This window comes from Petromyzon marinus, chromosome 55 (genome assembly GCF_048934315.1).
Source record: "Petromyzon marinus isolate PM22_M1 ecotype Great Lakes invasive population chromosome 55, UKy_Petmar_22M1.pri1.0, whole genome shotgun sequence".
Taxonomy (NCBI): domain Eukaryota; kingdom Metazoa; phylum Chordata; class Hyperoartia; order Petromyzontiformes; family Petromyzontidae; genus Petromyzon; species Petromyzon marinus.
Genome location: NC_133721.1, coordinates 4,463,989 through 4,485,567, shown reverse-complemented (window position 1 = coordinate 4,485,567; position 21,579 = coordinate 4,463,989). Strand labels below are relative to the sequence as shown.

The window sequence follows — 21,579 nt, the reverse complement described above, 5'->3', positions numbered from 1 at the left end:
GTTTACTTATGGATAGACCCCCAGAATGACAGGCCTACAGACGAGCACAGAGATCTAGACACAACAACAATAACCGCCATTCGCCACTAAGTCACGGTAACGTCACGACGGCGCTTGTTCCATGCCCTCTGCACCTTAAGGCCAAGTTTCGAACGCCCGCTGGCAGGGGGTCATAGTACAGACCCAGGTGCCATGGGTTGACTGAGATGACTGGCAGATGCACCACCTTTTCCCTCTACTGTGCCAACTTGCTGTGTTTTAGCCACCCGAGATGTTGGGTTAAAGCCATCGTTCTGGATATCTCTGATTGGATTCATAATGGCTGTGTCAAATTCATAATTTTAATGATTGTTGTTTTCAACGTTGCTCCTATGCCCTCTTACTCATTGGCTTTTTCAGTAAAGTCACGTATGTAGAAATACAATAAAATTATATTAAAACAAAAAACAATCACGACGTTTCGATCACAACGCAAGCGATCTTCATCAGGTGTCAAGAACAAATCACGGAAGTAAATACAACAAAAAGATGAGAGACGAGAATTCAACAAACCTGAAAAAACATTATGTGGAGCACATCCAGTCAGGCCAACAACACAGTTAGACACTTCCTGGCGGACCACGAATTTCAGAAGAGTGTTAAATTTCGTGTTCAACCTTTGGATTGCACATACCAGCATAGATAGAATGAAAAATACGAGGTACACGGTCAGTAGAAATACATATACAAGTCCACCAAGAGGTAAGGAGGGAGGAAAGACGGACAGGGAGGCAGAGAGAGAGGGGGGGGGGCGGAGGGATGAACAGAAGCTTGAATCAGAAATACGGTTGGAGGGGGGGAGGGGCCAGAGCGAGAGCGGCAGCTCAAACACACACATCTTATACATACAAAACGGCAGCTCAAAAAAAGACCACCTCTTGTAAATACAAAACGGCAGCTCAAAAAATGACCACCTCTGATGAAGATGGCTTGCGTTGTGATCGAAACGTCGTGATTGTGTTTTTGTTTTAATATAATTTTATTGTATTTCTACATACGTGACTTTACCGAAAAAACCAATGAGTAATTTTATGCAGTCACGAAAGCTTTAATACTTTCCTATGCCCTCTTGTTGCTGGAGGGTGACTGCATCCAACTGCCCAATAGCATTCTTCATGAGCTTTCTCCACAGAGGCCAATCTTGACACTGCTGGCACCAGTCATCAGCAAGTCAATTCCGCTCTATATTGTCTCATACCACATCATTCCATCTCTTCTCTCGCCCGTGCCATGCCCGTTTAGCCCTCTCTATCCGGCAGAACAAAAGCTGTTTGAGCATGTGGTGGCTCGGCATGCAGGCTACATGACCCAGTCAACGCAACCTTGCCTGCTGGAGGAGCTCACCGATGGGACTTTGTCCAGACCAGGTAGTTTCCACACAGCATTACGCAGCCAATGAAAATATAATGTCGCTCGACTGATTCGGATTGAGGACCTCTGCTGTCAAACAGGAGCTGGTCATAAGCACTCTCTCCACAACTGCCCCATCTCCGATGGGGAGTTCAAGAGTGTTTAATGACACAAAAAATACGGAGACAGGTGCTTAGTTTTGGAGGAGATGATGGTAAGGTTCCAACCTCTTCGTGGCATTCTCCAGGTCAAGCAGCATCGCCTCCAACTCCGCCGATGAGTGAGCATTAAGGTCCTTATTGATTGTGATCAAAGAGTCAAGGAATCTGAAAGCACAAAAACAACCCAAAGCCCAGGACTATTGATGTTATCAAAGGCCTTGACAAGTTCTATAAAGCAGAGATGTAGGTCATGTTGGCATTCCCTACACCTCTGCTGTAGTAGATGGACAGAAAATATGGCATCTGTGCAGGACCGCCCTGGCCTGAAACCACATTGGGGCCCCGCAAGCCTCTCCTCAGCGTGCCTGGCAAGACGATGTTGAATAATTCTTGCCAGGAGCTTCCTTGCATACTGAGAAGGGAGATGCCCCTGTAGTTGTTATAGTCCAATCCTGTGAAACCCGTCCAGTGGTCCAGACCGTTATTATGATGTCATATAGTGCAGTCTGCTCACAGACGCTGCCCTCCTTCAGCAGTTCGCGAGGGAGATCATCTCCGCCCGGCACTTGTCCTGGTCTGACTCTGGATCGCCTTCCGTACTTCCTCACATACATACTTAGAGACCCACAGATATTCACAGAGACCCACAGACACGCACAGAGACTAATAGACACACATAGAGTACCACAGGTATGCACAGAGACTTACACTGCACACGGAGCGAAGCTCTTCCTCCTCCACCTCCCCCCCTACTCCTCCTCAGATCTAGAGGGGTGGGGGGAATCATCTATGAGTTCCCCCAGTGAAGTAGTTGAGTTCCCCCAGTGAAGTATTCCCATTTCCCGCCCTGGTTAGGATGTGGTATTGGTGCCTCGTTGCCGAGGAGGTTTGTGTAATCCGGGACCCATCCCTGCGTTATCTGCCAACCGCCAATCAAAACAATGAGTTACAGCTAAGTGTCGCTATGGACACCTTGTGTAAAAGAATGCACATTTTACTTTGGTAAGTTCGGGACCCATGTTCTGCATTTTGTGGGATATTTAAGAAGTAATAAATAAAATAAAAAAGCTTCCATTAAATTGCCCTGCAGATGTCCATTGAATCTCAATATACTTTTTTTCAGGAGGGCCCTGCATCGCAAAGTTCGGCTGATTTTCTCGGTGAGTGACTTTGTGTTAGCAGACTCCGGAGAAAACCCATCATGGCTATTACAGGGGAGGTTACACAGCTCCGCACAAATAGATTCAAGAACCAATTGCTGGACTGCCATACCCTAGTAACCTTTTTTCGGTTATCCCAATTCTGTCCCAGTTTTTCTATCGACGTCATCTGTGGTGGTCTTGAGACGAGGAATCCATTCCGATCTCTCTCTCGCACAGCAGCGCAACCCTTAGAAGGGCCCCTTCCGGTGACCTTTGGTTCACACAGTGGGAGAGGGGTCAGGAACAGTGCTTTGCCACCTGCCCCTGCCACAGAGAGTGATGTTCATCCCATGTCCTTTGAGCCGGGATTCTTAAATAAGGTGCAGAACTAAAAATGAATGCGCGGGTCAGTGGCGCAGTAACGACATTACAGTATCAGCTCGGGTGGGGGGTGCGGCATTTGGTCAGGTTGGGGCCCCAATATTTCATTTGTTTCGTAAAGTTGTGCCTAGGCTATTTTATATCACGGCTCCTGTTGCTCCAATCGCATGATCGTTATGTTCACAGTCTCAAACGTTTGACTCTGTCAGGGCGCTCCATTTTAAATAAGTTTTGTTATTTTACACTTGTTTGGAAACATATCTCATGGTGGTTGTCAAGGGGGCCCCAACTCTTAGCTTTGGCCACCAGGGGGGTGGGACAAGGCACCCCCTGCCTCCCACTTTCGTCACATTACTGCTGCAGGTATTTTTGTGTGTGCAGTCATTAATAACCGAGCCGAAACCAGGATCTCGTTAGTTAGTGCCAACTTAGTGCTCTGACCACAAGGCCATCTGGCATCTTCTCTGTACATATATTGTTTATCTCTCGCTATGAAAACCATGGTCTTATGTTTTTATTTTATTTTAGGGTGACCCCTGGCTTTACCCTCCACTTCTTCTACCATACAAGCCGGGGACTCCCCACCCGCGTGTTAAACATTCCCCTCCCCTTTTTCCTTTTTACTTCTCATACACAGCACCCCCCCCCTCCCCCATGTTACAAAAAAAGGAATGTTCTACCGGCGCCATTTTCCCATGTAAACGAAACAGTAGTTTATCTCAACCCCCCCCCCATCAACCAGGACGCGTTGGGTAGATGTGGCCTGGCGGATATTCGCCTGCGTTTTTTTTTTGTCGCCCAACGTTCTGCAGCGGCACTTTGTTCTTGTGTACAGGAAAATCTTATTTTTAAAACAGCCTTGTTGAAAACGCGTCGTCGATCTGTGCGTGGAAAGGATGCTGGGTGGTGTTTTTTATCACTCACTTTTATTTAACTTGCGCTGTTGTCAGTTTATATTTTTTCAAATCTTTGATGCTTAATATCTTCGGATGTACGGAGCCTAACGAGCTGAAATGTTGCACACAAACTCGTCTCGCGTGCCGTTTCAAGATTTGATTGAAAGATCCCGCCCTGTTCCCGCCGATCTGGGGCATCTTCGTGTTTTTGACTGAATTTGTATTGCACTATTTCAAATACATGATAATTATCCAGACAATATTGAACTATTGTTATTATCTGGATTGAGATCTAAGGATGAATATGTACATATACTGCTCATTTTTACAATTTTAATACTAGAATAAGAACTCTTAAACTATAAATAAAACAAATATTAAATTTGTTCTTTTAAAGTTTTTCACAAATTCAAATTTGGTTGGTTCTGAGGTCAAAATAATTCCAGATATTGGAATTCAAAGCATTCCACGAATTACCGTTAAATCTGATATTAATTTTGGATATGGATAAATAGAGAGATGAAGGCTACTTTTCTTTCTTTGCTGGATTTTAATATTACGTAACATTACTGTATGAAAATGACCGGAACTTATGTTCAAGTCTTATTTAAGTAAATGAAAATGAGACTAAAACGTAAAAATAATTGCAAACACTTTTATTTTCAGTCAAAAGTCGAATGTTAATTATTTTGACCCCTGCATGAATCCAATTTTATGTGGTGAATAAAGTGTGTGGCTTCCATAATGAAAATTAAACATCGAAAGGAAACCATCCAATTTTATTGAGCACATCGAATTTAATTAATTCTGGGGTCAAAATAATTTATTTTATACTTATGAGTGCAAATAAAAGTTTGTGCATTGAAAAACTTGCTTTTTTATCTTTTTTTTGGCCACGCGCATCGAATCAGGAAGAGGTCGGACAAGCACGCCACGTGACGCATGAGACTTCGTGTTGAAATATGGCGCCCGTGCGCTCCGAGTTATAAACGGCGTCTCCGTTACATGCACAGGCGGTGGATGTGCACGAGTAGCGACCTCTCGCTGGGGGGGTTATCTAACCGTAACATCATCCCGCTGGTCAGTGCGGATTGATGACAGGTGGGAGGTGAGTGGTGGGTGGTGGGGGTACATGGCTGGTTCAGATATCACCGCTCTGATAAGCCAAGGTCAGGGAATCGAACCCCGGTTGCCTGCTTTGTAGTTCAAGGGCACTTACCACTGCGTTACCGCTCCACCGTTATACGCCCATTGACACGGATGAAATATAATTGATGGGTGACCAGCGCTGTTATAGATTTTGGGACATCCCTCGTATCTACAATTCCTTGCCTTCACTGTTCTTTAACGTGATGTACTGTTACGCTACATTTAAGTTGAAACAAATAAAACCATATGAATTTAGGAATGCAACTGGAAGTATAAAACACACACAGCTATGCTTTGACTTGCAGTATTACCTTTGGTTTTCGATCATACTGCACAATCACTGCACTTTAACCTTTATAAAGCACTCGGAATGATTTTTTGGGGACCCTTAACATCCAAAGGCCCTGGGCTGCAGTCTCTCGAGCCCCCGGCCATGTTGGTGCGGCTGCCTTGTCCATGTAACCCGTTCCTGGATATAAAGAACTTGTGTTAGTTGATAACCCTGTGTCCTTACAAGGACACCATATATATAACAGGTGACATTCGTGTAAATAGTTTCCTTTAAGGTCACACACACAGTTTTTAATGAATGTGTTGAGTGTTGATATTTATGCTTGTGCATCACTGCCAACGCAACAGAAGCATCATAACCAAATACACGTCGTTGCAGTATATATTTGTATTGAACTTCTTTCACACCGTACGTAGCCAACCGTGATAATAGTGCGGGACTATGGTTGTTGTTGCTGTTGTTATGCAAACATTGAAATGGGTTGAAGATGCCAGGTTGATGTGATGGTCATTGTGGTTATGTCTGTGCTGGGTTCTTATTTTTCATTGTTAATGTTTTCTTATCTCCATGACAACACACGATATTTACACACAAGTGTAGTGAGCGACTTCCGAGACACGATGTGTAGAGGGCTCCTTGTTTATTTCTCACACTTTACAGGCTCAATCACTTCACGACATATACACTGGGATACGTATAGCTGATCCACTCGTACAGCCCCATCGCCGGCGTCTAACTATATAGCTGGCTGACCAATACGACGACGATGGGAGCCGTACAGCGGATCGGCCATATGACCGGTCGATGAAGAAGAGATGACGGCGAAGACAGCGACGGCAGCCAGGACCCGAACCCCCACGACAAAACCTCCACGACAGCCCCGAAACTCCGGTCCTCGGCGTGGCCAAGCTCCGCCTGTGGCCACGCCCCCTTCTAGAACTCTCGTGCAGGTTCCCGGAGCTTCCCAACTGATCCCCGCCTCTGACCTTTAGCCAAGTTACGCCCCGTTATGGTTGGCTATTATATAGTGCACCAATACCCGTAATTGTCCCTCCTGGTCAACAGATGGCACCCTGTCACTACATCACCCCCCCCCCCCCCCCCCATGTTTAAAAGATAGTTAATATGAACAAAAGCAGGCAGAAAAATTCCGTAATAAAGAACAGTAAAAAATCCCGAAGAAAACTGTTTTTGTTGGGCGAAACAATCCGCGACTGAAAAGGCAGACCCAAGAACAACAAGGAAGGAATCGCAACTTTCCACGACTCTGGAAGTTGATGTGGGCTCGCATAAAAGCCCTGATGGGGTCGGCTCCATCCCCAACTCGGGCCGGGTTGTTGCCGGTGTTCCTTCGAATTCGGCAGGATCTCGTGACTCCCCAACCTTCAAGGGCTCGGAAACTGTGGGCGGCACAACACAATCCTTCTGACGCACACTCTCCGTGGCCGATTCCCCCGGCTCGTCAGGCACATCAAACACCAGCCGTATAATGTTTGGAGATGAGGTGTCAGTTCGGTGAGGAACATATGGTTTCAGCCGTGACGGATGGACAAAGCAACGGCGACGGCCCACCTGTATACGTGGCTGTTTGACTTCCACTGCCTCCATGGGACCCTGCCATGGCCGATGCAATTTAGGGACATTCCCAGCGGCACCTGCGGGCAGTGCAACCATGCCCGGTCCCCTATGGCCCATGGCAGCACACAGTCATGCCGCCCCACATTCTTTTCATTAGCATCCTGCCCTCTGGCGGTGGTTTCTTTGGCCGCTTCGCGTAATTCCGACATGCGATTTAGTGTAACTTGCAGGGGCGTAGGCAAGGTCGTTTTTCCCTTGCCCTCTGACAGGCCCAATTGAACCTCCATGGGGGGTTCATTTTCCCTCCCATACATGAGTAAAAACGGCGAAAATCCCGTGGAAGCGTGTGGAGCCATCTTGTATGCCGCCAGGACTCCCGGAACATGCAGATCCCAATCCGTTTGAGCCCCACTAACCGCCTGACAGAGCATGGATGTCAGGATTCTATGCAGGCATTCCACCATACTATCCGTTGGGGGATGGTATGGTGACGTTCTAATTTTCTTAGTGCCTAGAACGTCACATACTTCGCGCAGCAGCTTCGATGAGAAATTCCGTCCCTGATCCGTGAGAAGCTGCTCGGGGGTCCCCTTATCCATTACGTAGCCGTGCACAAATGCATCAGCAATGGAAGCGGCCGGTTGGTCGGGCAATGGCCAGGCCATCGACCACCAGGATAAATATTCCACCCCTACCAGGAGAAATGTATTCCCTCTCTGCTTGGCCGGGAAGGGTCCCAGAATGTCGAGCGTAACCAACTCGCTATGTTCTGCCTCACGACAGGTGTGGGTGTGTGTGTACACCGGAATTTCCTGTTTGGATGTTAAGTTTGGTCACGTGACCAGGAAGTTACGATTTTACATCCTCTGAGCCATGCGGCAGGGTATCAGCCATTACACAGAGTACAAAATGGTGGCACAAATAGCGTCTCAGTGGAGACAGCTGCATCTGTTCATTGTGGGACTTTAAGAAGCATTGGCTGTAAGTTCGTTTATGTTTTTATAATACTGGGAATGCTGTTATAATGTTACAATGGCCGTTATAATGCTGTTAAATTGTTATGATAAATACGAGGCCTAGTTAACAACGAAGCTTTCCACTTGCCTTATTGTGAATGCTACTTGTAATTGAATAAGTCGAGTCAGACTTGTACCCATGTAACCTTATTGCGATCTTGAGAGCAAGGATGACGAAATATCTCATCCACAGTTCAGTGTTATGTGTAGTGCTGTACATTTAGGCAGTAGTATGGTCGAATCAGGGAGAGGTCGGACAAGCACGGCTCGTGACGCGTGAGACTTCGTGTTAAAAAATACGGTGTCCGTGCGCTCTGAGTTAAGAAGCGGCGTCTCTGTTCCGCACACAGGCGGTGAATATGCACGAGTAGTGGCCTCTCACTTGGGGGGGGGGGGGGGTTATCTAACCGTAACATCATCCTGCAGGTCAGTGCGGATTGATGACAGGTGGGAGGTAAGTGGTGGGTAGTGGGGGTACATGGCTGGTTCAGATATCACCACTCTGATAAGCCAAGGTCAGGGAATCGAACCCCGGTTGCCTGCTTTGTAGTTCAAGGGCACTTACCACTGCGCAACCGCTCCACCGTTATACGCCCATTGACACGGATGAAATATAATTGATGGGTGACCAGCGCTGTTATAGATTTTGGGACATCCATCGTTGTATCTACAATTCCTTGCCTTCAATGTTATTATTTTTAAACGTGATGTACTCTTATGCTACATTTAAGTTGAAACAAATAAAACCATATGAATTTAGGAATGCAACTGGAAGTATAAAACACACAGGTATGCTTTAGCTTGCAGTATTACCTTTGGTTTTCGATCGTACTGCATAATCACTGCACTTTAACCTTTATAAAGCACTCGGAGTGATTTTTTGGGGACCCTTAACATCCAAAGGCCCTGGGCTCAGTGGCATCACTGGCGGGGTGCGGATTGCACCGGGTGACACCAAAATGACTGTCTATACAATTTTCATCATACATTTTTTTTATAAAAAATATCCCTGTAGTTAGTTATAACAACAACAAAAAATGTTTTCGTTGTTATAACTAAGCCCAGCTTACATGTACAATATACCTACAAGGCTAAAATTCTATGCTAATTTACTTTTTGAACCTTCTAATGCGTTCCGGTTAGAACTGTCATTATTACCCAATTACAATGACGGTTCGAGTCACGTGGTTTCGTCTGCACGCGCGACAAGCACGCGCTGTTTTTGTTGCTGCTGGTGTTTTTATAGTCGCTGATTTTGTCAAATTTTCTGGTGTTTTAGCTACAATATCGTGTTAATTAATATTTGTGAACTTATATCAATAACTTTTTTGAGAATGAAGTAGTAATTAAAGGAAATATTGTAAGTTAAAGCTGTAATTTGAATTTTGCCATTTGTTTTTTTGTTACTACTATTGACATTACATTCAGTGATATACGGGAATTACGATTTATGGGTAATATTAGTAGAACAAAACATTGCTAAGGATTTTGTATGGTCTGGTACGGGCAGAGGTCTATGAGGGGTAGCACCATGAGTTACCGCACTGGGTGACACCAATCCTAGTGACGCCACTGCATGGGCTGCAGCCTCTCGAGCCCCCGGCCTTGTTATGCGGCTGCCTTGTCCACGGAACTCGTTCCTGAACACAAAGAACTTGTGTTTGTTGATAACCCTGTGTCCTTACAAGGACACTATATATAACAGGTGACATTCGTGTAAATAGTTTCCTTTAAGGTCACACACACAGTTTTTAATGAATGTGTTGAGTGTTGATATTTATGCTTATGCATCACTGCCAATGCAACAGAAGCATCATAACCAAATACACGTCGTTGCTGTATATATGTGTATTGAACTTCTTTCACACCGTAAGTAGCCAACCGTGATAATAGCGCGGGACTATGGTTGTTGTTGTTGCTGCTGTTATGCAAACATTGAAATGAGTTGCAGATGCCAGGTTGACGTGATAGTCATTGTGGTTCCGTAAATGCTGGGTTCTCCTTTTTAATTGTTAATGTTTTCTTATCTATGAAAACACATGCTATTTACACACGAGTTTGCCTTCCATGCTACGCGAGTTCCCACGCAGAGATGTCTTATTGTCACGTTCCGGCTTGTTAATCGGTGATTTTCCATTCCACGTGACACTGGTCCGATATATAATATATAAATCGTTTATTCACACATTCACGCTCAAGTGAGTCAGAGTAGCTGACACTCAATGGCTGCGTACATAATTTCAGGAAAGGTGGAAAGGGCTGCAACATGTCGCCAAAGGGGGGAAACAGAAGGGGGAGGGGGTCAGATAGTGCTGTTCTAAACAATAAAATGCAAACATCAATGGATGTAGGCACAATCAAGAAATCGAGATTACTAACAATGAAAATAAAGCATATGAACTATGAAGAGCTGGTCCCCTAGTAAAGACGTATAATGTGGTAATGCATGGTCGTGCGGCTGCAAATGCAAGTGATAATACGTTATTTTGATTTTGGGGAGGAGAAATGGGTGGAGAACACTGTGCCGATTAGATAGAATGATGGGTGAAAATGGACCAATCAGCGACTAGGTGCACAGAACACCGCTATTTTGCTGCGGCGTAGAACTGACTCAAGCCGATCATGCTCAGCCGCGGTGGTAAATTCCCACTATGCTGGAGAGCCGTAGCTCATGTTAGCAATAATGGTTGAGGCGTAAACAGTATAAATGCAGCTTTGCGGCATTCCGTGCGCTCGTAATATGCGTTAGGCATAAAAAGTACGAGCACAGGACGCAAGTACAGAGGAAATATGGGGGGGCATTGAAAAGTTACTGGTGATGACCACACCCAAATATTTCATCACCGCCTCTCTTGATAAATTGAAGGAGAGGTGGATCAGGGATGTGGTTGATGCTGCAGGAGTGCCTTGTCTACCTTTTGGCCTGAAGATCAATTCTGTGGACTTTATTGAGTGTGATGTCATTTCAAATGGCCCACTTCTGAATGTGGTCGATTTCTTCGGAAGGTGGTGCAAAAATTGGATCCTGGAATAATTAAATAGATTGTCGCGTGGGAATTTAACGATTACATCGCCAATAGTTCTCGGTTGTAGGTCAGTGGCAGTGATGATAAAGCCTGCCTGCAGGGCCAACCGCTGACCCCTGGATTACACTGGCATTGATCGCAGCATACTCAGAAGTCTCATTCACAAACTTGGTGCAATGAGAATGGTTATTGAGAAATGAAACTGCTCCGTTATAGATGTTGTTCGGAACGTTAACGATTGAGAGTTTCTCAAGTAAACAAGCATGACGGACAGTGTCAAAGGCTTTGTTGAAGTCCAGGCAGATGACTCGAACGTACTCATTTGTGGTGAGCGTGACAGCAACGGTCTAGAGTATATTGATGATGGCAGCAGTGGTGGAGCCTAAAGGGCGGAAGGAAAATTGATCACAGAAAGTCAAGGATGGTGGTGGGTTTACGCAGAATGGGATAGATGAATGTCCTTACAACAATCCTTTCAAGCATCCTGGAATAAACAGAAGGGATGGATATTGGTCTGAAGTCGAACGGCTAACAGCGGTGGACATCTTAGGTATAGGATTGATTGAGGTTCACTTCCACTGCTCAAGAACAGTCGAGGAGGAGAGAAATAAATGAAATAGCTGGGCAATGGGCCGGCAACATATCGAGACACCAACACGGATAAACCAGGCTAGTAGGTTGTCTGGGCTGTCCAGAATGGTGAATATCTCCTGCTCAAAGATGTGGTGTTTTCAGTTGGCAGCTGAAGCTGTGGGCTTCCTACTGGCGATAGTATATGATTGATCATGGGAAACAATGGCACAATGGGCATTTGAATTCACGTTTGTGCGTTGTGCCATGAACGAGAATCAGGGCTTGTATTTCACCCTTGTTTATAGACCACTTGGAAGCAAAGGTGATTTTACGTCTCAGCTGTCTGAGGTAATCTCTCCCTTGTTCCTGGAATTCCCTAGCAGAATTGTGATGGGAGATTTCAACACATGGATGTATGACCCATCTAATAGTTTGGCTACAGACCTTTTGGATACCATGGGTTCCATGGGATTTACTCAGTTTATTCAGGACCCAACCCATCATGACGGCCACATGATCAACCTAGTATTCGCCCAGAGGGTCTCAGTTTGGGCCATACAATTTTCGTCTGCGCTATGGACTGATCACAGGATGATAATTGCTGAGATCAAGAGTCTCCCCACCCGTATCCGACAGTCTGGGGGAGTTCAGGGAGGCTGGGTTCGGCCCAAAAGGCAAATGACCCCTTCTGGATTTCATGACGCCTTATCAGCCCATATTTCCTTTTACTGTGACAGTGGTACCATCAATGAAAGGGTTGATGAGTATAATTTAGTGCTCCATACTGCTATCCATGATCTTGCTGCTCACCGCCATCTTCATGTATAAGTTTCCACGAGCACCCCCCCCCCCCCCACCTGGTATTCTAGAGACCTCAGGGCCCTAAAAGTACCACTTAGGAAAATGGAACAATGCTGGCGCATATCTCAGCTCGATGATCGAATAAATCGACGAAGCTGTAAACGGGCTTACACACGGGCTAATTTTGTGGCAAAGAAAAAAAACGTCGCCATGAGGATTGACTTGGCAAAGAACCACAGTGCTGAGCTGTTCAGTTTGGTCAACAGTTTATTCACCCAGGCTGTACATCCACATAGATTGCTCCTTCTGAAGAGTGCTGTAAATATTTCCATCGGTTCTTTGCTAAGAAGATCGATTGCATTAGAGAGGTTATCTGCCCAGCAATTATTCCTGATCCTTGCTTGGACTCAAGGGCTCCTTTCATCTTTGAGTCTTTTTTACCAGTCCTACCTGCAGACCTCATCCAGACTACTGCGGGGATGAAATGGACCACTTTGGGAATTAGGAGGCCTTTGAGCCAGTAATGCCAATGGTGACCGAATTGGTCAATGCTTCCCTTTCAGAAGGAGTATTCTCTGGCTAACTATCGCCCGATATCCAATATTCTCATTTTCTGAAGATTTTATAAAGGGTGGTCTCCTCCCATTTGGATTCATATCTTGAAGCCAAGTGCTTCTTTGATGTCACTCAATCAAGCTTCAGGGCCCAGCCTGGAACTGAGTCCGCCTTGGTTTGAGTGGCAAACGAACTCCTCATGGAAATGGACAGGGGCTGTATTTCAACCCTTGTTATATTTCCCGTATCAGCGGCCTTTGATACTGTTGGAGATATTGTGTTGTGAAATGTGTTTTTTTAAAGAAAAAACTTGGAAAACATGCAAATGTGTGATATGCAAATTACGAAATTATGCAAATGCATGGAATTAATAAATTAGTGAAAGTGTGTGTATTTAATGTTAATTGATATTCATTGAGTGTAAGTGTAATGTGATCAATCGTATGTGTGATTAAATGTATGTAAAATATTACGTGAAAATGTATGTATATGATCTATGTGTGCGTGTAGAGGAGTATTATTAATGTGTGTGTTGGTTTATATTAGGATCAATAGGTGTGCGTGTAGTTACGTGTATTATTATTGGCTCTTTCGTTGTCTAGGGGGTGTATTATGTGCGTGAGTGTATTTGTAATTGATGTGTGAATGTGTGAGTGTGTTGCTTGGTTTCGTTGTCTAAGGGCGTATCGTGTGTGTGTGAGATGGTGTGTGATTAACTTGTGTGTAGTGACTGTGCTTGTCACTGTATGGTGCCGGGGCTTGCGAAGCCACGGCCGGTAATGTGTTGTCAGGATCCAGGATGTAGTACCAGCCCTAGCGGGGCTTGGGTGACCGCTGGTTAGCGTGGAGGCACCGCGAGCAGTGTGCGGTGCGGGCTCCCGGTGAGGGAGCGAGAGGGAGCATCGGCCAGCCAGGGTTACCTTGGGGCATGATACGCTGGTTGACCTGCTCACACGTGACCGGACGATATTGGAGGGGGGCCACCGGTGGACGGGGGCCATGGGGCGGTCACGTGGTCCAAATGAGCTCTCGGGAACCTTCGAGAAAGAACTCGAGAGACCTGCAAGGTGGGCGGGGCGAAGGGCGGAGCCAGCCCCAGCCCGGGGGCATATAACGAGGGCCCCATGAGGAGCTCGAGGTTCTTCGTGTGCCGGTGTTACGAAGATCCACGTCGGGGAGAAGAAGCCTCTAGCCACGCGGTCCGGGACCCCGGGATAGCGGACCGTATCTAGTTCTGCCGTAGCGTGGTTAGATGGGCATTCGAGACCCAAGTGTAGATCGTGTTGTGTTGCGTGTTAATGCGGACTAAATAGTGTTGCTTCCAAGATAACGTCTGCGACTCAGTTGGACTCACTACATGTGTGTGTGTGATGCTTAGCTTCATTATCTAGGGGTGTATTAGCAATGGTGAAAATACAATGATTCTCGCTTTAACATTTACTGATTATGATTTTAGTGTAATTATGTCCAGTTTTAGGATTCAGATCTCGCCGCAGGTTACAGTTTTTATAATTAAGATAATTATGTATGAACTTAGGTAGGAACCACTCAAGACAAACCCTGGGCACCTTATTTCACCTTCGAGCAATGCAAAAAAACTCTGGAAGGTAAGATGGACAATTGTTGCTCGGAATTTTATGTTATAAAATTTGTTACAATTTTTAAAATTGTAAAAGTTTTTAATTTTTAAATGTTTTGGAATTTTCAGTGTTATTGAACAAATATATCATACATGAAAAATGTTGCGAGAATCTCTTACACATTAGTCATGGGTGAAATAAATGTATTTTTGTAGGATGGTACAGAGGGGAAAAGAGAGCCATGAAGTTCGCTATCCCTAGAATTTTGCGGGAACCCACTGACCACTCAAGCAACTGCTATTTCAGCATGATGGAACCTTCCAAACGTTGGACTGGCAAGAATGCACCTGCTATTACGTATCCGGACCTTCCTTCATCTATCGCTCCGGTGCCACACTGCCATGAGCTCCCCGTACCCACTCATGCGGAGAGAGAGCAGCCGTCTTTAGAAGAGAGCAGCAAGTCAGAGAGTGAGGAAGACGTTGTAGATCCAGATGACAATTTCAGAGGTGAAGCTGAGGAGAGAAACCCATACTACCCCAACCAAAAATACCTCAATGACTTGATCAAAGATCCTGGTTTCACCAAGTCCAATGCCAAGCTTTTGATGTCTAGGCTCAAGCAGTGGAACTTGTTGGATAAATCTTGATTTTAAGCTTTCGTTACCGCAGGAATCCATACTCGTTGGTTCTTTCGTTAAAGTCACGAAGGTAGAAAACATATGTAGAGGAGTAGAATGGGGAAGTGGCGTCACGTGTGCTGTCCAGGGCAATGATGTGACGTCATGCGCTCGGGGCAGCAGAGTGACGTCACGGCTCCTCAAGGATAAAAGGGAGACCCCGTGACGTAAGCGGGGTCGTAGCCAGAGAGTAGGATCGGAGAAGGGTGGAACAGGGAGCCAGGGGCCAGAGGGTAGGGATAGGGGAGAGCACAGTGCCAGGCTAGATGTGGCTGTGCTCCTCGGTCGCCCGTGTTGGTTGATCCCACGGCTGGCGTAGAGGAGACAGCACAGGGCAGCCGGCTGTGTCGGGACCTAGCCCGGGACCCCTAACCCCTGGGAAGTTGTTCACCCCTGTGTATTGTTAAAGATTTGTAATAAACCCTTGGTGGAAGCCCTTAACTTACCTTAGCCTCCGAGTGAGTCGTCGGGAACTCCTTTACACGTATAATAGATCACGACGTTTCGATTGCAACACAAGCAATCGTCATCAGGTGAGACAACTACAGCAAGAAAAAAACTGCTGAAGTAGGCGAGAGAGTTGCCGTGGCGTGAGGTTCTATAGGTATCGGCGGTAGGGGGGAGAGAGAAGGGGGGGGGAGAGAGGGAGCGGGGCAGAAAGTTGGACCCCGCAGCAGCACTAGAGTCACTGGGGGAAAGATCTGAAAGAGGCACAGAGAGAGAGAGAGACAAGGAGTCGGAAATAACAGCTGATATCGGCAGGTAGGATGAAACATCACAGTCAGTTAAGACTTTACCTGGTTAATAACGTCCTTCCAATAATTGCTCAGTTTGTACGCATCTTCTCGGTTGAAGTTGTGTCTGTGTTTTTTATCTGGATGGCTTCATGAACAAATCTCTTATGATAGCCGGTGGGTTTTCAGAGTTGGATAAAAGTGTGCAAGTCGCAGATCAGAGGAAGCATCAACAACCTTTTTGCAGCTTCTTCACCCGTCAAGATGGGCTCTGCTTCTGCCAAAATGTGACCAGTCTGTTCGAGGTAATTGGAATCGCCTATAACCAGAATGAGTGGCTCCTCTTCATTGGCAGCTCATCCAGGAGCCTCAAAGCTGCCCTGCTCCATAATGATAACAAGTACCCGTCTCATACCTTCGCTCACTCGGTGCACCTCAAAGAGGATTACAACAGCATCAAGACCTTGCTGGACACCTTGAAGTATGGTGAGTACGGCTGGGAGGTCATCTGAGACTTCAAAATGGTGGCATTAATGATGGGTCTCCAAGGCAGTTTTACCAAGTTTCCCTGCTATCTTCGCCTTTGGGACAGCAGGGACACCAAGGCGCACCGCCACAGGTGGGACTGGCCACAGCGGAGCGAGTTCTCTGTAGGGAGGAACAGCGTAAAGTGGGAGCCACTGGTGGACCCCCGGAAGGTGCTGATGCCACCACTGCACATCAAATTGGGCCTTGTCAGAGCTGTATAGATACGGAGTCGGGAGCCTTCAAGTACCTTCAAGACTTCTTCCCGAAGCTGTCTGAGGCAAAGGTCAAAGCCGGTGTCTTCGTCGGACCACAGATAAAGAAGATGCTGGAGTGCAATGAATTCCCCAAGAAGCTCACTAGTAAGGAGAAAGCGGCTTGGGACAGCTTTGTCACAGTGTTTCGTGGCTTCCTGGGCAATTACAAGGTCGAAAACGATGTGGAGCTGGTTGAGACTCTGGTGAAGAACTACGGCACAATGGGCTGTAGGATGTCCCTCAAAAGTCCATATCCTTGATGCGCATCTTGATACATTCAAGGAGAACATGGGAGCGTACTCGGAGGAGCAAGGCGAGCGCTGCCACCAGGATATACTGGACTTTGAATGCCGCTACCAAGAACATGATGGGAGACTACATTCGTGAAAGTGATTTACAGTATCATCGTAAATCTCGAAAAAATACTCCTACATTTTTCGTAGTCATTTTTTGTATTACTCTCTGGTTCTTTCGGTAAAGTCACATAGGTATAAAATAAAAATAAATCACGACGTTTCGATTGCAACACAAGCAATCATCATCAGGTGGGAAAACCTATTTTTTCTTCTCACACTCTCTTCTCGCAACCTTTTCGGGAAGGGTTGGAGGGGGGGGTAGAGAATGTATCAAAACTAAACATCTACAAAATTACATACATGCACCAAGTGAACTTGTCATGAGTGTATATCCCCTGCGGCAGGGACTACCTCATGCCTCTCCATGGAATTCTATATCAAGAGTGTGTCACCTCCCCACCATGTTCATATTCACGCTGGATTCAGTAGGAATGGGGACAATCTACCCTCAAACTCCCGCTCCTTACCCTTGAGCTTATGGCTAAGATGCTCCGTTCTTGCATGGGCTTGGAGGGTGTTGTGCCACAGCTTCTAGGAGGGAGGTTCGTGATTTTTCCAATTAGCCAGAATAGTTTCCTTGCGATGATATTAAAGTTTTATAGTCATGCATGCTTGTGTTTAGATGCTCCGTTTGGTTTTAGGCTCCACAGAGTGGATTCGATTGAGGGGTTAAGGTTAGTGTCACAGATCCTGTTAAAATAATCTGTGATGTCGAGGTAGAATTTTGAAATATCCGAGCATGACCAAAAGGTGTTTTGGTAAGTGAGCTGTGCCCGGAGGGCATCCAGGGTAGTCAGAGGAAGCATCAGTAGATGTGCCTCTTTCATTAGTCATAGAGTTACCGTGCATGGATTTGAATTGGATAAGCTTTAGTGATAGCCACCTAGGGCCTGCTGCTGGGGCCTGCCAGATTTTGATCCATTTGTCCTGGCCCAGGAGCTTATTCCATGCCTACTAGTGCTGGGTCTAATCCAAAACCCCTCAATTATTGCTCAAACACATCGACACATGTATTCTAAATGGCATAGGTAGATTGCTGCTCGATTACTGCTTGATTCCATATACACATGCATTCAATGTCATAGCTTGATGACTACTCGAACACAGACACATGGTTAGTGACAGAGCTGTCTGTTGGACAGCAGCAGCAACTGCAGGTGGGCACTTAGCCCACACGCCGCTGAGCATATACGCGGGTGTGCTAGCAGGGCGGAGGAACTGGGGCAAGGGTCATGATAGACCCCGTGTGGAAGTCCCTGCAAGCCTCTAAAGGGTTCGAGAAGAGAGGCGCAGCTAGGGCGGAGTCAAGCCGTGCCGAGGGGAATAAAAGCAGCGGAGAGCGAGAGCTCTGGGCTGCCGGTTCTGGGATTGGCCTCATCTCGTCGTTGCTGTCATCGTCATCGCCCTCGTCGCTGCCGCCTTCGCCCGATCATTGCGCGACCGGACAGTAGTTTGCTGTCCCAGTCCACACAATGCTCCGTGCTTGTTTGTTTATTAGTCCAGTGTCCAGCTCGTCCATCCCCCTATGGGCAGGAATTCCACACAACTCTGCCTCCCCCCCCTCTCTCTTTCTATTTAAGGCCTCGACACAGAGACGTTGTCTTTCTGTGTGCCTATGTGTGTTTATCTCTCTGTTTGTCTCTGTGTGAGTCTCTCTCTGCTTCTGTGTCTGTCTGTGTGTCTCCGTGTCTATGTTTTGTCTCTCTCTCAAATTTAGCAATCTTTGGAAGAACGTAATTAAACAGATGGGGTGTTGACTGTTTTTTTGGCCGACTCTCTGTATTGTATTGCATTATATTTCCAAGTTGACTATGTTTTCTCATTCATTTGTACCTGATGATGGTTGCTTGTGTTGCAATCGAAACGTCGTATTCCATGATTATTTAATTTAATTTCTTTCTACGTGACTTTACCGAAAGAACCAAAGAGTAATTTCATTGCCCGATTACTGCTCAAACATATAGACACGTATTCAAAATATCAAAGCTTGATGACTGTTCGATTACTGCTTGATTGCATAGATACATGTGTAATGTAGGACTCCGGAGACAATAACTGTAGAGGCACCTTTATTTATAGTACTCGTACTCACACTACACGACTCACTGAGCACATAATGTAACGCTGACCGTCAAGTTCGACGGCGCTGACTGAATAGCTGGCTAACTATCCAGCAGTGGCGACGTCGGGCAATGACAAGGACGGCAGTGACGAAGAGGACGACTTCTACAGCAAGACGACCCTGATTCCCACAGACAGCCCAGAGCTCCCTCTCTCACCCCCTTTTATGCCTCCAGCGGGGCCAGGCCCCACCCAGGCCATGCCCCCCTTTTTGAACCTTCTAGCTGGTTCTGGGAGCTCCAAGATGGATGCTTTCCATGATCCTTGGCCCAGTTCTTATCCCTTCCATAACCCTTGCCCCAGTTCTTCCCCTTGTGGACTTTCCCGTGTATACTGTCTCCCCTTGGGTAGGTAAACCCGCTATTGTTACTTCTGGCCTCCAGTCGGCGCTGCTACACCACATGTATAAAAAATGTCATAACTCAAATACTGCTCAATCACTGCTCGATCACACAGAAACATGTGTTTAAAATATCATATCTCGATCGGAGCTCGATTAGAGCAGTGTGCTAACCGCTACACTACCACTTCCCACACTCGTAGTTTCACACAGAACCATAGACAAGTATAGAGAAACGTAAGACTCACAGAGACCCACGTTATTCAAATACTGTGTTTCTATGCGAGTCAGGGAGTCTCTTAGTGTAACTATGAATTGGCAAAAATATATTTTTATTTATAATATGAATATGTAATAACGCGCCACACGTTGTTACTCGGAACCTTTTATTAGATACAGCACCAACACTAGGCCCAGGCTTCGTTCTTGATGCTTGCAACTCATCTCCCCGAACGTCCCCTCCCCTTGTGCTGTCCCCTTTTATACTCCGCGAGCCCTCTTTCTAGAAGCTTCGCTCAGCCCTCTTTCTTCAATTACTTCTCGTCCTCCTGCTCTAACAGTTGTCAACCGTAGCCCCTGTTTTCTCTTGCTTCCCACCTTTTACGTTCAAATCTGTCCTCCAATACTTTTGAACCTTGCCTCACCAACCGGAGGTCTTGGTTGACCTCCTGACTGTCCATCTGCACTTACGCTTGTTTTAGGTGAGTGGTCGGTTGTCTCGGTCATCACAGATGTATTAATTAAGAATAAATGCGTGACGCTATTCTTGACTCAGCATTTAATTTTAATGATCATTTTAACATATTCTCACATTGACTTTGCAAAATAACCACTGGCTAAGTGAAAGTGTATTTTGGCACATAGACACCATGCTAACCATAACCATACCCTCTCACACATAACACACCCAGAATGTTGCGATATTCCTCCTCCCCATGCCTGCCTTTGTATCCCCCAGTGCCCCATCGCTCGACCAATCTCAGATTAGGGATGGAGCTAAGCTGAGTGAGGATGTTGGAAACACGCAGAGACACAGACACCCATAGACTCACACTGTGTACTATGCAGACAAGCCTTTACCGGAAACATCTATTATATATGTTCCTTTTAAGGTTTACGATGCTATTGACGAATGTGTTTAGGATTTCTGTTGTTGTTTGTGCTTGTGCAACAGTGGCATCAGCAGTTAATCTGTCAATCGTTCAATAAGCCCACCCACTCTTAGCTTCGCATGAATAGCCCCGCCTACTGTTATGCGAGCCCCGTCCATTTTTAAGCCCCTGATTAGTTAACTTTATCCACCGCCCACGTGCCCCCTGCTGCCATGCGGCTATATAAACTGCGAGCTGAGCAGCGCTCCCTCAGTCAGGTCACAGTTCTTACTTCAACAGTGTTTGAGGGAACCCCGTCGTCTTGTGGAAGTCTTGCTCCTCTCAGTTACAAAATATCCTCCGAGAAAATTCCTGTTAAATGTATTCTTGAGTCCCATTCTCTCAATCGAAAGCAGAAATAATGGCATCCCAGGTTCGTCAAAACTACAGCCCAGATGTGGAGGCGGCCATAAACCGCCAGGTCAACATGACTCTGCATGCTTCCTATGTCTTCCTCTCCCTGGTGAGTGGGTGAATAATTATGTAACACGATTTTTTGTTCCTGGGTAGTAAGTATTATTTTCTAATTGCTTATGCCTCAAACGTATAGAAAATGGCTATTATTCCTCTGGTGGGTGGGGGAAGATGTCCTGCACAACTCGGATTTCGCGCATGTGCTGCCATCTTTTCAGTCCTGTCACGTTCTATCGCGTGCGTAGTGCTGCGAGTGCTCATTGTAATCTGCGCGGACTTTATCGCAAAATATCTTCGCAACCCTTCAACACCACTCGTCCACTCCTCGAGGTAAGAGCATACAAATTATAGGTTAAGGTAAATTCTTGTTAAAATTCCTTTTTAAGATATGTGCTTTTTACACACTTTTATTGAACTTGCCGTGTGGCTATATTACCTCAAGTCTTTGACGCTTAACATCTTC

General features: G+C 46.1%; 1 protein-coding gene across 2 annotated transcripts in view; it reads left to right on the top strand.

The window, feature by feature from the left end:
* LOC116954522 (ferritin heavy chain B-like) overlaps positions 1-21,579 on the top strand; it is a 53,384-nt gene that overhangs the window by 5,370 nt on the left and 26,435 nt on the right. The window contains exon 1 of one of the 2 annotated variants that reach the window (XM_032975096.2): positions 20,888-21,165. The exons of the other annotated variant lie outside the window; for it this stretch is intronic. Within the exon in view, the coding sequence (XP_032830987.1) occupies positions 21,064-21,165 (102 nt within the window). The 5' untranslated portion in view covers positions 20,888-21,063. Of the gene's footprint in view, positions 1-20,887; positions 21,166-21,579 lie in introns of those variants that run through there. 2 annotated transcript variants of the gene reach the window in all.